This window comes from Trypanosoma cruzi, genomic scaffold (genome assembly GCF_000209065.1).
Source record: "Trypanosoma cruzi strain CL Brener 1047053517029 genomic scaffold, whole genome shotgun sequence".
NCBI classification, from domain to species: domain Eukaryota; phylum Euglenozoa; class Kinetoplastea; order Trypanosomatida; family Trypanosomatidae; genus Trypanosoma; species Trypanosoma cruzi.
This window is the reverse complement of record NW_001849552.1, coordinates 130794-147887: the sequence shown is the minus strand read 5'-3', so window position 1 is coordinate 147887 and position 17094 is coordinate 130794. Positions and strand designations below refer to the sequence as shown.

Here is a 17094-nt window from a genome sequence, read left to right as displayed (position 1 = left end):
CTTTTCTTCCACAACACACACAAGGGGCAAAAGATCAAACACCTCCGTGCAGTAGCGCCACACATTAACGCTGCCGTACTTTCGGAGACACTCATCATAGAAGCCGTATACCTGCGTAATCTGGCGCGACTCGTGGTTACCGCGAAGAAGCACTACGCGAGTGGGATACTTGACCTTGAGGGCGACCAGAAGAAGGAATGTCTCCACGCCGTGGTGTCCACGGTCAACGTAGTCGCCCATGAACACGTAGTTCACATCAGGGACCTCTCCGCCTACACGAAACATCTCGATAAGGTCAAAAAACTGAGCATGGATATCACCAACAATGGTGCATGGTGCGCGTATCACGTGAGTATTGGCCTCTGCATCAAGAATGTTGTGAGCAGTCTGGCATAACTTCATCACCTCCGACTCCCTGGGGTAGGCGCCTTTACTGACGGTCTCTAGAAACTGATCAATTGAATCCATATGCAGCTTTGCTAATAAAACCGGAACAAACCCAAAAACTTGCTACAGCACAAAAAAACCTGGGATGATTTCATCAACAGTGCCAACGGCAGAGGTCACAAAAAGAAAAGGTGAGGAGCCCAGTACAGCTCCAGTGGACGTCGCACAGAACCCACCAAAGCCAAAAAAAAAAGGTGTTCTTTCAATTATGTACAAAGGGTGAGATGTTCGAGCAAATAATGAGCAAAAACAAATTAACGGTAGGCAATTCACACAGTTTCATGCATGTAAATTTTTATTAATACTTGCTTATCTCTCTTTGTGTGTAAAATGTCTTTGAACTGGGAAAAGCGGAATTGGTGAATTTATCTTCTGCGATCATAGTTCCCCAACGCATCCGCAAGTATTGCATCCTCAAGAACACTGCCACCGTCAACAATGCCATTTTCAACGTAACTTCGGTAGTCAAAATTAGCAAACTTACAGAGACGCTCTTCCAGGTCGCAGCTGTACGAATTATTAGCCAAATCTGATACAAATTTTAGTCGACTGCTCGTTGCTTGGCGATTCGCATTCATAGAGATGGTGCCGGGCGCTGGTGTCTCGCCGTTATGACGCAGGCGAAAATCCTGCATCATGCTGCGCTTGACCGAAGTCGACGCGGTACATCTTACGCCGCCTTTGCTTTCCTGGGCTCCGCAGCTATTTTCCTGGCGGCGTTCCCCTTCTTCACGGAGTTTATTCTCCAAGCGCTGCATCAGTTCGGCAGTGGTGGAATGCCGTGGCACGCTGACAGTGGAAACTCTTTGGGCAACACCTTCCTTCACAAGGGCACGCATTCTTTCGTATTCTTGTTTAAAAGCAGGGTTTTTTGCATCGTATTCGGCGCGGCGTCGCATTTCTTCCTCGCGCTGTTTCTCAAATTCACTCCTCTCCTTCTTCTTCCCCTCCTCCTCCAGACGTTTCCGCTCCACAAACTGTCGAAGCTCCTCCGCGGTAAGTTCAACATTAGGATCCATCATCGGGTCATAAGCCCGCGCCTGACCCTCAATGTGAGTCCGCAGCCTCTCCGAGTCATACAAACGGCGCCGCGCCGGGTCAGACAAGATGCTGTTGGCGAAACTTATCTCCTTGAAAACCTCTACACCGTCCGGATTCTTGTCCGGGTGGTACACTACAGCCAGCTTGTAATATGCACGCCGAATCTCGACGTCTGATGCGGTCCTAGGCACCCCAAGCACATCATAGAGCGCCCTGTTTCCTCTCAGCTCAAAGACATCCGAGCCCATGACCCTGCTCCTTTTCCCTCCTCTTTTTTTTCGTTTTTTTTTGTCACTATATTCCCCAACGGATGTCTCGCTGTGAATGTTTTATATACAACCAACTTGTTGGAGTTGCTCCGTGTTTTGAAGTGTATAGGTGTCCGTTCTTTTTGTTTTCCCCCTTTTTTGTGCTTTTTTGCCTTCTTGGGATATTCCTTTGCGGTAGTGTGAGCTCGGCAAGCGACGCGCTTCAACAGTGAGTCGGCAAGAGAAAGAAATGATGGAAAGTGCTTGCGTACGCAGGCGCAATGCAACATTTTTTATTTATATTTTTTGGCTACTTTTTTCCTCCTGCACCTTTTTTCAGAAAATTGCAGCTGGTATTGTCCGCCCTCCCCCTTTTAATGCGGGCAGGGCTGGAAGAATTAAAAAAAAAAAAAAAAATGGGGACGGCACGCTGAAAAAAGCCCACAAACAACAAGTTGAAGACAATGAAAGTACCATCACTACGTCGCCCAGTATCCGGTCTTCTTTGTTGCCCGCCCACGATTCTTCATGGTGTGCGCAGAGAAGCTTTTACCGCCAAATCCCGTGCGCTTAAGCCCCTTCATCAGCGTGCCGCCTCCACCCATGAAAGAATAGCCGTGCGCAAAACCCACAACCGCAACACGCGACGGCTGCCCTGCGCCCGCCAGCCAAGGACACATATAACCCTCCGCTTGCATATAGAGTGAACGCTGCTTGCGGACTCGCGAGACGTACTTTTCTAGGATGCGATCCAACTGCTTCCGTCGAGCACTTTTCCTCAAGGACCGCTGGAGCGATAATGTTTCGCCTTCCGAGAGGCTTGCGTGCTCTCCCTCTTCGAGAAATGTATGTTGTCCAGCTAGCTCAGCTGACAAAAGACGGTCGTAATCACCTGAAGTTGAATGCTGTGCAAAGTGCTCGAACGAGCCTTCCTGATGCAGGGGAAGCTGTGCTACTGACGTCGTAATCATACTTTTTTCTATAGGCACACCGTTGATAGCCCGCACAGTGTGCGTTTCCTTGTCCAAACTTGTGGGAAGCTGTGGTAACAGCGGCGCAGAGAATGGGAGCGGAGGCTTCTTGTTGGAGAAAACAGATGGCGGTGACTCATGAGCAACCCGTGATGAAACGGATTTGGCATACGCCTCGGGTGTTGACGCGTCCCTCTTTGTCCAAAAGACGTCTTCCTCAGGTTGATGCTGTCGCGTGGAGCGGAGTGATGCCCGGACGCAGAATCTTCTAGGCGTCTCCGCCTGCTCAAAGAAAGAAGAAGAAGTGCTCTCTTTTGCTGTAGTTGAGTTAAATACGTTTTGCGGCCCTGAACCTTCTTCGACAGCCAAACACGATGTTGGTAAAGCTACGGTGTTATGGTTTTTATTTTTTTCGTTGCTGCTTCCGCCGTCCTTGTATCTCTTGTCAGAACTCTCCACGAGATGATTTGCAACCTTTTCTTTGGCCGACAACAGCGCCGCCTTCGGTGATGTCGCCAACCACTTGGCTTTAGCTTCCTCATGCATCAAGACAAAACGCTCCAACGACAAGTTGTCCTCTTGGGGCAAAATGAAGGATTCTACTGGGTAGCGTTGCTCCACCGCGGTCAACTCCTCCAGAGAGGGAGGCGCGTAACTCAACTCCCTGATTCCTTTGTATGTCAAGTCCTCTGCACGCACCAGCTCCTGTGTGCAGTAGTACGTGATGTCGTGTTGCAAGGCTCGGATGTTCAAGCACCTCTCTGGATACTTGGGGTTGGCCCTTATGCCCAGGACAGGAACCTGATTGCTACCCAAAAAGTCCCAGACATCATTCACCTGTTTCTGAAGAGCCACCTTATCGCCCTTGAATCGATCAATTTTATTTAATATAACCGAAAAATTTATCTGCTGTTCCCGCAAAAAGGCAAAGATTTCCTCGTCTCGGGGTTGAATGGGCTTCCTGGCCTCCATCACCCAATAAACCCGCTTAAGTGGGCCTTGTTTGCGAAGCGCTAAATAACGAAATAGAATGGCAAATGCACTTGCACGTTCAGCTAAGTTTTGCGAGAGTTGGCGTCCCATCCAACCGCCATAACCGGGGGTGTCTACAAGTAACATGGCATCCCCCACATTGAAGAACTGAAGAATTCGCGTGGTTCCCCGTGTGCTTCCAGAACGTCCCAATCGGCGGTTGTGCAACAGGCACGATATGATCGATGATTTGCCAACGTTGGGTTTGCCGATGAAGCACACCTCCGGAAATGAATGCAGTCCCTCCGGCAAGGCGGAAAGTGTATTCACGTTCTTGAGGTGCACATTGCCCTTTGAAAACACCTCGTCGCTCAGTCTTGCCACCAACGCTTCCCGCTGCGACATCACAGGGGCGTTGACAGGAGAATTTAAAAGCCTTTGGGCCAAAACCCTGGCAACTGGTCGACACGACAGATGCCTGAACGTCTTGTCCAGAAGCGGCCGGTAAAAAAGACGCATGTGGTGCTCCCGAGTCTTTTGCCTGTTGCAACGCTGAATCCTACGCGGAGGAAATCCCTACCCCACACTACAAAAATAATTGAAGAAAAAAAGGTTCCATTCCCACCTCACAGCACGGCAAAAAAAAAAAAAAAAACAATGACAAAAAAAGAAACATTCATTTACCACCGCAAGTAAACCGCCTCTACACAATGGGAAAGGTTTGCTCAACAACACATCGTTGGTATCAAATGAAAGGACAAAAAAAGAGAAGAACGCCACCACAACAAGAAAAAAACGATAGATACATCTCAACGCAGAAAAAAAAATAAATAAATACAGACACTTTTCTTCGTTTTTTTTCTTTGTTTCTTTTGTTTGTTTGTTTGTTTGTTTTTTGTTTTGTTTTGTGTTTTTTATCCACATATACACATATTTATTTATTTATTTATTTATTTAAAGGTTTTTTTTCCTGTAGTTATCAAAGTTCCGCGTATTTTTTTTGTTGAGCCATAACATTTTTTTCTATTTGGTGTTTCTAGCTATCATGTTTTTTTGTTTTTTTGCCTCGCCTGTACTTTCGTTGGTTTTCCCTTTTTTTTCTTTTTTTATTATTGCTGTTTTGTATTTCTCCTGTTTCCGTGTGTGTGTGTGTCAAGTAAATCCACTTTTGCCCCCCACATATTGCATGCCCCTTACCCTTTTTTTTTTTTTTTCCTTCCTTTCTTTTTGTTACACTTTTAATGAATGGTGGATAAAATGAATAGAAAAACCAGTTCCCACGCCTCCCTTTTGGTGTATATTTATCACCCGATATACATCTGTAAAAGGCCAAACCAGAAGAAATATGAAATAAAATAAAACAATAAGGATCAAAGGGCTAATTTTTGACTGAAATACCTACATGCCTGGAAGCCATCCTCCCGCAATTTTGCCCTTTTAATGGCGGGGGTTCGCTTTCATATCTATTGGGGGTACGTATCATTCACTTGGCCTGAGCGGAATTGAGTTGAGACCCCTCGTCCGCATTTTGGTTGGAGGCAACGGCATCCTCTGCCTCTTTTTCAGGGCCATCCTTAGTTTCCTCATCCTTCTTCATTGACTCCGTCTCTTCCTCTGAAGCGACATTTGCCGCCGCCTCCTCCAGCTCCCGGGTTGCCGTAGCGAACCCCGGATCCACATGACGAGTCACCACAGGCTCCTCTGAAGTCTTCTTTATTTCTTTCTCCTCTTCCTTCTCATCCGCCCCATCATCTGGCACCTGCACGATGCGGCTCTTCGCTTCTCCAGGAGTACCGTCCACGCGTACCGGTGTGTACGTTACGCGAATCAACCTTCCCTGATCCTCCTTCTGAACCGTGTAATTGCGCACACCGGTCTCAACCACTTCAAAGTTCTCTGTCCCTGGTACCTCACGCTCCCATTCAATGATCGGTTCGCCAGGCTCGCCACCAAAGTACTCCACTTCCAGCTCCAGGGTATTACCAACCAAAGGCTCACCCACAACGTTCAAGAAGTTAGTTTGAGGAATACCAGCAGAAACGACACCATCCGACCTTGTTGTCACAGTTCTTCCCTGCACACCATCCGAGCGCACAGGTGTCACCGAAACCTCAATCGTGCAGTCGACTTCACGCTTGGTAAGAGCGAGTGTTGAGCTGTTAGGGCGGCCAGTTTTGGTTAGACGTTTGTATCGATCTCGGCGGAACCACTGAATCACGTGTGGTCCAAAGTGCCCTCCTGTGTACTCGTATTCCACTGTGAGTACGTGCTGCTCTGTTAACTCGCCCATAATTTTGAGGTCGTGGATTTCCGGGGTAGAGGGTTCAATAGGCTTCTCCAACACACAACGGCATGTTTCACCCTCTTCACCTTGTTTGCTGACAGGTGTGTACTCCACTGCCAGGCACTTACCCACATCTTCAAGAGTGGGAACATACCGCGTGGCATTCTCTCCCTCAATAGGGAAGTACTCCTCTGAGCCCTCATCTTTGCGAAGCCATTGGTAATAGCTTTCTCCCTCCTCACCACCAGAGTATACCACCTCCACCTCCAATTCGCTTCCTTCAATAAGGCTACCAATTATCTTGATAGATTCACATTCAGGAGCGCCAGCCACAACGGGTGCCGTAACAACAGATTTGGGTTCGCCTGCCACCCAATCATTCCGCATGGGAGTAAACTCCACCTTGATGCGACAATCAATGTCATTGCTCGTCAGCTTGTAGCCAGACCAAGGATCATTGATATCAATAGCAATTTCTTGGCCATCAGGGGTAATGCGGAACCAGCTGAGGTAAGAATTACCCTCAACACCACCAACATATTCGGCCTCCGCCACCAAAACATGGCCTTCCACAGCCTTGCCCTTAACCTCAAGATGGGGGCACGTTGGTGGACCAGCGACAATGGGGGTGGAAATATCAAAGTACAGGAAAGAGAACATACCGTTAACGTACGCAAGCACCTCAGCGCGCAGACAGCAACCCACATCAGCAACAGTTGGTGTATACGTCAGTGTGTTGTTGTCCTCTATGATCTCATAGCAGCTACCTGGTGCGCTCTTCATCCAACGAATGTGCAGAACAGTATCCTTTTCATCTTCCGTACGTTCCAATTCTGTGACTTTGTAAATGTAGCAGAAGCCTTGCTTGTACTTGGACAAAACTCCATTTGCCTCGGGATCGATCTCAACACCATCCACAATGTAACGGTATTCGTAATCCCCGGCAGGTAGATAGAGAATGGTGTGGAAATAAATTTCGCCTTCATCTCCACAACGCTCCAGTTCAATGGGGTCTGTCCAGTTGTTCATGGAACCAACCACAAAGACTTCTGTAGCCTCACCAGAGACCCTGAAGGTTACGGGATACAAGTAACGCGAGAAAAATATATCCGTGCCCCTCTGCTCAAACGTGCGAATGTCTTGCATGCAGCATGTCAATCGTACCGGAATTCCCTCCGTGAGAACATTACGAGTTTCATCCTCCGGTGCGAGACGAATAGAGCATAGCTGTAGATGCTTTGACTTTTCCCTCGCACGCTGAAGTTTGAGAAGAAAAGCATCCGTGGCCTCTTCCACATTATCTCCTTCAACAATAAACCCTTCGCAGATACAGTAAGCAACCTTTCCTTGGTAATGCTCCAGTGCAGCACGCTCTTCCCCTTGGACAGGATTACCGTCGATAGTGACAAGGTTAGGATTGTTGATGGCGATGGCCATACTGCGGTAAGAAGGAATTTCTGTCACCGGGTTCCCAACAAGGTTCAGTGTATGCAGTGAAGGAAGATTCGGGTAATGCTCAAAGGAGGATATGTTATTAAAGTTCAGGGAAAGCACCCGCAAGTTTGGAAGCCGTTCTAACCCCTCAAAGCTGTTGATGGCGTTGTCACTGAGACACAGTGTCTCCAGGGAAGAAAAATTTGCAATGCCATGCAGAGACTCAACCCTATTCCCTGTCATGTAAAGATGGCGCAAAAACGGGGTCTTGCTTAAGAAATCCACTGTTCCACCAATTTCGTTAATGGACAGATCCAACACCTTAAGGTTTTCCATGGTCACTTCGGCGTCAAATTCGGTCAGCTCATTTTCACGAAGGTAAAGGTACTCCGCAGAGTAGTTCGCCAATGTCACCTCATGAACACTATGGAGGCCCTTCTTGTTCAACATCAAGCCGCTCGGCTTAGCGCCATTTGTCTTGCCACCCAATCGTGCGGTGCGTGTGACCATTTTTTACTCGACACACAAATAATTCGTTTGCTTTTTCTTTTCCCGTCCCTGTCGCTCTTCGTCTTGTGTTTTGTTTTGTTTTTCTATTTGGCTTGTTTGTTTGTTTGTTTGTTTGTTTGTTTGTTGTTGTTGTTGTTGTTGTTAAGAACAGAGTAGTTTATTATCAGATCTCCTTCCAAAAAGTAATTAGCAAAGAACCACAAAGAGAAAAACAACAATAATTTTAAAAAGGGGCATCTCATCAAGGTTATGGGGCCCTAACTTAGTCACGGTAAGTCCGGCAACGGCGTACACACTCTAGCGCACCAAAACAGCAAGAACAAAAAAAAAAGCTGTCTAAGCAATTTTCTTCTCATACTATACTTTTTCGCGTTTTCTTGGAAATTCTTTTTCTTGGCTTTCTTTTTCTTTTTTTTTTACCGTTCTTTTTTTTTTCATTCATTCTGTCTCCCCGTGTGTACGTACACCAGCATTATTTCGTTCGCTTTTCGTCTGATTGTTTGTTTTCATCTGACACTTTAATTTGGGTGAAGTTTGACTGCAGCATATCCTGTCGAGAAGTAGGGCGTTGGAGGAGAGGCGTACTGCAGCGTGAAGAGGAAGTCGAAGGAGTTCTTCCCCCTCTTCCTCCACCCACAGTTAGGCTGTACCTGCCACTTGCCACGTAGTCCCCACGCACCCCGCATAGCCTTTTCCATGAATGGACCATTATTTGAAAGGGCACCTTCGCCCTGGGATCCATCTCCGCCTGAAACGATGTTTTGTGGACAAACTCCACAATATCCTGCATTGTCAACACTCCGATCACTCTGCCCCTAACGTCTGAAATGGCGACGACCTGAATCACCATGTGTTGCAAGGCCTCAAACAATTCGCTGCAAAGAGTTGTTTCTGGGAAACGAGGTAGTGGATGTAGGGGAAGTTCTCCAAGAGACACAGAGTCGTTACCTTGGCAATAAATAAGCAATATAAGAACCTTAGTTTCAAGCACGCTAGTTACATTTGTCGGGTCATTTGGATCATTGTAAACAAGAACAAACTGAAGCCCCCTAGAAAAAATGTCCTCGGTAATTTCCTTCGTCAGGCGAGCGCCACACTGCAAACTATAAACAGAAGCAATACCACGTTTCAAGACATCTCCAGCTGTATTTTCCGACATACTCAACGCACCCAACATAATACTTGACTCTACCGGCGAAAAGTCCTGATCCTGATCCTCCAAAGCCGAAGCATCTTCTACTGCCAAAGAAGACATGTTTCTGACTCGTTTTTCACTTCTCATTTCTTCTTGTAAGCGGATGAGCTCAAGTAATTCACAACGTCCCAAAAAAAAAGATTCCTTATCCCCAACAAAAAAATCAAGCAACTTTCCGATGGACCAGGTGAGAGGTGAAGTTAGACACATAACGAACAGTACTCCATATGTCAGTGCAGCACTAATTTGTAATGCAAAGCGAACAAAAAGTGCCTGTGGTATGATCTCAGCAAACACCAAGATGATTCCAACTGAGACAAATATCGCTGCCACTGAATTTAAAAACGTGTCAAACACCAAGGGCATCATTTCCACCACCAAATCCTCAACAAGTAAAAGAGTAACCAATAGCCAGTTAGATTTGTGTAATAGCATCATCACTCGACGGGCCCTACGTGCATCTTTGGTATTGCCAACTTGAATAAGGGCATTTAGGCGTTTCTTATCGAGTGAAAACAAGCAAAGCAAAAGGCCCGAGGCGAGACCTCCGATAATGGTCAGCACGACGATTATGCCACCAAGTACCTCCCCAGAAACGTCGATATGAAGTCCGAAGAATGTAGAATTCGTCATTCTAGTCGGCCTCTCTGCGAACCAAATTCAAAAATACGGAAGAAAAACAAAAAAAAAAAAGAAAGGAGTCATACAAGCTACAGTAAAATCAGTATCATTATTATTACTAATAATACCAATAACAGACCCAGGCTTCTAACGAGAAGGGAAAAAAATTTTCAACCCCATGTATTGTACAAAAAAAACCAACGCACTTTCCATCATTGCATCATGATGAACCAATAATGAAAGCTTTAGAATATCAACCAGAACTTCCCAGTTTAAATCTTTCCTCCACACTATTCTTTTTCTTTGTCTTGTTTTTGTTTTTGCTCTAAGACGGTCACAAACAAAGTTTCCGTGTAATGTTTCAAGATTACCAGTGTAGAAAACTTTTAGGAAATGTCGTCGATATCGTTACGATGAAAAAGTCGTGAGAGGTATTGCCATTACGCCAGAAGAGGTTTTTCCTTTGGAATTCGCAACGCCTTCTTTAAATGAGGTTCATTTCTTGATACCTTTATTTCTAACCTTCACACGTGGGGAAAGCTCTACAAGAATGGGAGGCCATAACTCAGGCGTTTGACCCATTTTACCACTTTCACTTTTCTCCCCCAACTTGCCCACCATGTCATCATTGCCCACCACCGCCTGCGTGGCCGCGTCGCACATCGCTCGAGATCCTCGCTGGAGCGTCGGCGACTCATTTTTCTGTGGAAATGCCAAAAGGCCTGATTCCGCCTTTAATAGTCTTGCTGTTAAGAATTCAGTTTCAATGCTGTGGTCCTGCTTCAAGGTCTCCAATGCATCGCGGTACTCGTTACACTCCTTTTTCAGACGCCCAATCTCACGTGTTAAGGTCATCACGCGTGAGGAACCCTCAGCAAAATCGAAATTATCAGAGGCTCTCGCGTTATTGTGTATGGTGGCATTAGACGGATTGCAAATGCTATTATCAATTGTCCCCGTTTGGTTCATACCAGCAGAAAGTACTGCACACTCTTGTTTGAGAGTAACTACAAGACTATCCGCTTCGCTCAGAGCCGATCTAAGTTGCCTTATCTCTTCTTCATAATTCACCACTAAGTTCTCCTGCTGGGAACACCTCGGCAATTTTTCCTCAAGTAGAGCAACACGTTCCTCAAAGGGCTTTAAAAATAGAATTTCGCCTTCCAATGCTTTTATCTTTTCCTCGTACAGCTCCTTCCCATGTCTTGTCTCATCCCTCGCCTGCGTTAATTTGCCTCTGAGGTTATCTATTTCCTTCACTGCACTAAAATATGCTGCATCACGGCTCTCTGCATTTTCCAGCAAAAAAATATTCATCCTTGTCGCAACCGCCAACGCATCCTCCAGGGATTTAATCCGCGACTCATCGTGCTTTTCCACAGATTCCATTTTGGCCTTTGGTGAGAGTTCCTTTTCTGTGGAAATTGCAAGTGGCTTGCGCAGTGTCATTATTTCCTCTTCGTATCGGGCATTCTTCTCCACAGCCGAAACGGACTCCAAATGATGGGCTTTCTCCACCTCACGAAGCTTAACCATCATATCTTGAAAAGCTCTAATTTCGCCGTGAAGAAGAGAAATTTTTTGCTCATATGTGTTCTTTAAGTCGTCCATCTCTTTCTCCATTTCAGCTAATGTTCGAGAAAAATGGTCTCGCTCCAAAAAAATCCTTTCTTGGGTAAATTCAAAAGACTCCAAATCAGTGGCATTTCTTCTTGCTTCAGCTATCGTTCCAACCTCTTTCGGACAAACTGTATCAACCCCCATCTCTCCATACTTCGATTCGGGATCATCCAGCATTGTGCACGTCGAAAATTCACAATTTGAATTCCCAACTTTTGAAAAAGATGTTGCTGTTTGTCCGCCTTTCGGTGCCATTATTACACTCTCACCTCTTGAAGAGGTCTCTTCATTTACAAACGATAGTTCTGGCACCGTTGCCTCAGTTGAGAGTCCCAACAGACTTTTTTGGTGTATTGTGATATTCGAGAGCGTATTCAAGCACGATGCCAAACCCACAAGCCCCATTTCCAATCGAAAAAAAAATTTGTTTTTGGAAAGGTCACCGGATGCATGCTTTTTCAGATTTTTTGACTGACCGTTATTATGCTCATTTTTACCATTGTCATCTCCACCCACCAAAAAGGAATTGTAAATGCAATCAAATTCCCTTCGGGAAATCGAAGCATTCTCTTGCCTCCTACCCAGTTGCGGTGCCGCATCCTCCATTTTTATATATAATTGCTGCAGTTACTGATAGGGTATAAACAGAAAAAAAAAAAAAAAGGAAAAAAGATAAAGCCCATCCATCACGGGTCACAGCGGATGACACGTCAGTCATCAGTTAACCTTGTGAGATTTTCCCTCGATAAAATAAACAATGTTATCAGCTAGTTCCTTCAGAAAACACTCATCTCAGCCTTCAAAGCCATCCCTTAAAAAATATAGATTGCGTCGTACGCCACAGTCCATGCCAAGATGTATGTCATAGCACCTGTGACAAGGTTGCCAAGTGAAAAAAACTGTTTTTTCCCGGATGGGAAATACCGCTCAGGTGTGCCTTCACAACCAACATTCAGTATTATTAAGGAGCTTATTATTGCACAAAAAAAGAAAAACACCGCACCGGCGATACCAGTCAAGCCCATCACTCCAGCACCAACACCAGCTATGAGAGCGCTCATTGTTCTTATCTGCGATACGCTTCTCATGTTTTCTCCAAGATCATCATCCACATAAATAGTCTTCCCTAGGCTCATATTCGCTCAATAATTATCGGTCCTACCTCGTCCTGAAGTCAAAAAAAAAGGAAAAAAAAATAATTAAATTCCGCAAAAAAAAAAAAAAAGGAAAAGAAAAAAAATGTGCAAGACTATTTAGATGAGAATGTAGAAATCAAGAAATATTTCGTGAACTCTTTTTCTTTTCCAAGAGAATTCACACTCACTAGTTCAGTAAACCAGAATAACCACATGCTCGCCCATCTTCCGCCAAAATGACGGAACAAACGTCCACTACTGACCTCCACGACTGTTGCTATGTTCCAATTGAAGCTGTAGGATCACCTCTCTCTCCCGCTGCTTTTCAAAGTAATTGATCCAACTAGAAGGACATGCCTTACCCAGTGCCGTTTTTTGAGCAGAACACTCTTTTTCCGGGTCCTCCGGTAGAGTATCAAGACATTTGTGATATGCGTCCCGTGCCTCGTAGCAAAGCTCACGCTTTTTTGCGCTCTGCATAAAATATATATATAGAATATTTAGAGCAGTAAAAAGAAAGGACCGAATTGTGCTTTCTATGATTCTTTAGATACTCCTTCATGATGCAAAGCCAAGAAATTAAAAAACCAAAAAAAAAGATGATGTGGTGAGAATTATTAGAATTATTATTATGTTGAGACGTAAAAAAAAAAAGAAAAAAAGAAACATATTCGAGCAATTAAAAAAGAAAACTGTATATAAATCTCAAAAAGCGCTGCTCCAAAAAGCCGTTGAATTATGCAAAGAACTGGAACTTACTCGGTAGAAAAATAATAAAAATGGAAAAATGCAGGTTTTGGATAAAGTTCAAGAAAGCAGTATGAAAATTTCCTTGTAATAATTTATCCGTTCCCTTTTCGCGTGTCAAATCCTCAAAGAAAATTTTTACGGTATCGGATAGCTTTTTTTTTCGGATGATCCGAAAAAAATCGTATTTGAACCCATTTGAATAGGCCGACAGCTAAAAATATTAAAAATATATATCGTCCTTTTCTTTTCCATACGGCTTTTGCTCCATTCTTATCCTGAGGGCGCTCAAGCACAAAAGTATCCACACCAAAATCCTTTAAAATCCTGAAAATCAGGCGACCATTATTGTGCCTCAAGAAGACCCACCCATCCTCACTCAAGGATTTCACACCCACCCATCCTACAACTTGGGAAAAAACAAATTGTATTGAAAATTTTTCAATAACAAGTTTTTTTATTTTTATGGAGGCGACGCAGTATCTCGTAGAGTCATGGAAACAAGTCAGATTAATGCCTTCATCTTCCAAAGTGTGTAAAGAAGTCCAAACCCCGTCCAACGTCTCCGGAAGAATATCGGGAAAAAAGCTGGAAAAACTGAGACACGATATGTATATCACTGTCACAGCAGCAAAATACGACAAAATATGTCTTGATCGATCCATTCTTACAAAATCCTTCTCCCCCCTATGTAATGATTTCATTTGAATTAAGACGATCCTTATTCATAATTAAATACGCACAAAATAAACAAAGATACCAAGAGCAAAATAAAAAAGAAAAATACAAATATATATAATATATATATATAATTTATATATATATTGCATTCAAATTAATAACTAAATATCATCAAGAATTCATATTATATATGAATGTATTTTATATACGAAGCCATAAGCTTCTGGTCAAAAAAGATCCCATTCATGGCTTTGATTGTCCCAAAACATGAAGATAGTATGCATGATTTTCATGTGAGGAATTCAAAAACGCAAACCCTCTCATTCCCTTGAAGCGTTTTTCCGCATTTTCACGACCAAGTTTGATAGCTGCATTCGCAAATTCCCTAATAGTTGCCGCCTCAGCCTCAGAAGGAGGAGCGGAAACTTCCTTAACTTCACACTTTTGACGCTTCATGATCAAATCGACCTGAGCTCTTTTCCGGCGCAAAGCCTCGTGATCACAAAGCCCCAATAGGGAAGGTGTTTTCGCCATTAATGACGCAAGTTCCAAGGGATCTGATAATGGAGGAGTTGAATCCATACAGTTGTCAAGCCAAAATCCCACCTTTCCATCATCGACATCTTCCAATATTGAATTTAATGTGGGTGAGTGAAGCAATGCCAAAGGTATTGGCAAAGGCGCTGCCAAACCATTGTCATTGCCACTCTCCAAAATAATAGCATTATTCCATAGAGTTGTGTGTAGAACAATGTGTGTAACAATCAAAGGATATGAAAGATCAAGAGGGCATTGTATTGTATGATCGCCAAAACAAATCTCACATAGCTCGTTATGTGATGGATAACAATAAACGTTTACATGTGGTCTCGTTACTGACTCAGCACTTTTACTCACAGGTGCTTGTTCAAACCAACCACGAGAACGGGTTGAAGAGGCAGAAACAAAACTTCCCAAAATCGGTATTCTTTTCCCAGATGGATACGTTAAAAAGGCCTTTATTCGCGAATTTATTCCATCAAATTTTGGGATTAAAGATAACCCCTTAACAAGAGCTTCTCTTTCTGTAACAATATCATTTTCTAATTTTATTCGATGTTGAAGACAAAAATTATTTATTGCAGCTTCAACCCACGTTGGAAAATGGTGGGCAGAAGATATTAGTTTTAGAGCAGTCTCTTTGGGTTGTCTAAATGCGTGGCACCAAAAAATGCATTTAACATCAAAAGATGTAAATTCAGGGAACTTTGATTCGTAAGGCAAACAAAATCGATAAGAAACTGCCCTTCCCAAAACTTCCAAACGAAAGGAATATGATTCATCTGATATATTCAAAGAAGAAACAAGCCCAGAAGACTTCATTGCATTCATAACCTTTTCAAAGATTAAAGCCGCACCCCGAGATATAAAAAACATCTCGGATATCCTTAAAACAGGTTGTATTCCTTTTCGGCATTTCTCCAATTTAAATCTTCTAAATAACCACAAGACAATATTTATTGCCTCTTCAAGAAAACTTTCTTCCAGTTCATTTGCTTTCTCATTTCGCTCATCTGAGTTTGTAGCATCAAATAAGGGATATGGTAATAAATAAAATGGTTGTCTTCCAGGAAAAAGCATACGAATGAGCGCAATGTCGCAAACGTATCTATTTATTTCACTATAAAAGAAAACTTCTACACATAATCGATTTAAATATCGCTCATGCTCCGGTTTTAGCAGCTGCTCCCGAAGATTTTGGGGGGAACAAAAAAAAACAATGGGAGCGCTTCGATTATGCAAGGCCAATAATTCGTAAATTTGACTTTCCTTTGTTGCAACTATAATTGGAGTCGATGCATAACTGTCCGATAAGTGTTTTTGTAAATCATTTTGTAGCGAAATGATATCCGGTATTATGAATAGAACACAGCGCAATTTAGCATCATCGTTTTTTGGTTTTTCTTCACCAATATCACACAATTCTTCATGAACTCCCAAAATCAGTTCTGTCACTTTCTCCAGCCATTCCTCACGGTCACCCGCCGTTATAGCACACTCTGTCTCAACGGCAAATGGGTCATTCGGCAAAACCTCAGTATTCAATACACGATATACGCAAACCCTTAGTCTATCCTCAAAAAAAAGCTGCACATCGTCCAGTATACTATCACCTTCATGTCCCTTTAACGCGCCAATTCGAATACTCACCTTATGGAGTCTTTCACGCACAGAATCAACAGCAATTAAGGCAAAGTGGTGAAGTATTGATGAAACACCAATTGCCCACAAAGAAAACAGAAACTCACCATATGTATTCCCTTTTTGAAGGTAAAAATCAATAATTGGTAGAACGTATACCATGTTCTTTTCCGTGGATGCACCTCCCAAAAGAAAAGTCAAAAGAGACTGCCACATACAATCCATCCCCTTAAGGTCCAATGAGACAAAAAAGTAAACACTCAAATCATCCTGTTTCGCAACATCAAAAATACCGCACATATCACTGGGCTCTTTTGATTCAATGACCACAAAGCAATTCCCTTCTTTACTCTCTCGTACAAGTCGATGAGCCGAAGATGAATGAAACAAGGAAGGAATAATGTCCAAAAACTCCAAAACACCCCCATGCTTTAATTTGGAGTCATTCTCATCAAATCCTTTTCTCAGTCTAAGAAATAAATCATAAAACGGAGTATTTTCTTTCATGAAATATGAAATCGAATCCGCCCGCGAAATCATGCTCTCAGAGATACGATGCATCCTTGAGGCTGCAACTGCATCAAAAAAAACGCTACTTTCCACAGGACTGCAGTACGGCAAATCGCCATAGAAGCCCGAACTTGCTTTCCTCAAACCCATGATCTAGAAGACACAACAAGCAAATAAAAAAGGAAAAAAAGAGAGAGAGGGAAGTGTAAAAAACAAAGCGACATTTGCGAACAAAAGGCCAAAAATCACCAGCGCAGAGAGTCACGGACAAAAATATATAACAACACACAGCCCAAATTCAAACAAGAATAAAAGCAACGGAAATAAGAAAAATACCACTTCAATAAGCAAAAAAAAACTTCATTCACCCACCTTCGCCGCTTCAATTGGCTTTGTGCCTTTTGGGCGGTGATAAAGGCTCACCCCCGATCGCGCCGCCCTCCCGCCGCGGCCGCGAGGGACGTCGTGCCCCCCGCTGCGCGAAGGTATTGTTGAA

At 43.7% G+C, this 17094-nt stretch overlaps 8 protein-coding genes across 8 annotated transcripts, besides 15 other annotated features; all 8 read right to left on the bottom strand.

The window, feature by feature from the left end:
- Tc00.1047053508707.340 (serine/threonine protein phosphatase, putative) lies at positions 1-468 on the bottom strand (the record flags this gene model as incomplete). Its single annotated transcript, XM_815637.1, has 1 exon — positions 1-468. A coding segment is annotated over one exon (468 nt), but the record flags the coding sequence as incomplete, so codon positions are not given.
- Positions 1-816: a sequence feature (areas merged during assembly that could not be assigned to a particular haplotype. This can correspond to areas where the two haplotypes were merged or to regions with more than two copies in the genome that were merged during assembly.).
- Tc00.1047053508707.330 (chaperone DnaJ protein, putative) lies at positions 813-1736 on the bottom strand (the record flags this gene model as incomplete). Its single annotated transcript, XM_815630.1, has 1 exon — positions 813-1736. One exon carries the CDS (start codon positions 1734-1736, stop codon positions 813-815), a length of 924 nt encoding a protein of 307 aa, XP_820723.1.
- Positions 817-16948: a sequence feature (heterozygous, non-Esmeraldo-like haplotype).
- Positions 2133-2154: a sequence feature (AT_rich).
- On the bottom strand, positions 2216-4198 carry Tc00.1047053508707.320 (hypothetical protein, conserved; the record flags this gene model as incomplete). Its single annotated transcript, XM_815629.1, has 1 exon — positions 2216-4198. The coding sequence occupies one exon, from the start codon at positions 4196-4198 to the stop codon at positions 2216-2218; it is 1983 nt and encodes a 660-aa protein (XP_820722.1).
- Positions 4317-4354: a sequence feature (T-rich).
- Positions 4534-4580: a microsatellite.
- Positions 4611-4636: a microsatellite.
- On the bottom strand, positions 5163-7907 carry Tc00.1047053508707.310 (hypothetical protein, conserved; the record flags this gene model as incomplete). Its single annotated transcript, XM_815628.1, has 1 exon — positions 5163-7907. One exon carries the CDS (start codon positions 7905-7907, stop codon positions 5163-5165), a length of 2745 nt encoding a protein of 914 aa, XP_820721.1.
- Positions 7982-8032: a microsatellite.
- Positions 8028-8050: a microsatellite.
- Positions 8292-8342: a sequence feature (A-rich).
- Positions 8380-9735, bottom strand: Tc00.1047053508707.300 (hypothetical protein, conserved; the record flags this gene model as incomplete). Its single annotated transcript, XM_815627.1, has 1 exon — positions 8380-9735. The coding sequence occupies one exon, from the start codon at positions 9733-9735 to the stop codon at positions 8380-8382; it is 1356 nt and encodes a 451-aa protein (XP_820720.1).
- Tc00.1047053508707.290 (uncharacterized protein) lies at positions 10219-11949 on the bottom strand (the record flags this gene model as incomplete). Its single annotated transcript, XM_815626.1, has 1 exon — positions 10219-11949. One exon carries the CDS (start codon positions 11947-11949, stop codon positions 10219-10221), a length of 1731 nt encoding a protein of 576 aa, XP_820719.1.
- Positions 11986-12020: a sequence feature (T-rich).
- On the bottom strand, positions 12156-12479 carry Tc00.1047053508707.280 (hypothetical protein, conserved; the record flags this gene model as incomplete). Its single annotated transcript, XM_815625.1, has 1 exon — positions 12156-12479. One exon carries the CDS (start codon positions 12477-12479, stop codon positions 12156-12158), a length of 324 nt encoding a protein of 107 aa, XP_820718.1.
- Positions 12554-12583: a microsatellite.
- Positions 13442-13463: a sequence feature (AT_rich).
- Positions 14016-14051: a microsatellite.
- Tc00.1047053508707.270 (hypothetical protein, conserved) lies at positions 14151-16748 on the bottom strand (the record flags this gene model as incomplete). Its single annotated transcript, XM_815624.1, has 1 exon — positions 14151-16748. One exon carries the CDS (start codon positions 16746-16748, stop codon positions 14151-14153), a length of 2598 nt encoding a protein of 865 aa, XP_820717.1.
- Positions 16949-17059: a sequence feature (haploid, non-Esmeraldo-like haplotype).
- Positions 17060-17094: part of a sequence feature (areas not merged during assembly with more than two copies in the genome that could not be assigned to a particular haplotype) that runs on past the window's edge.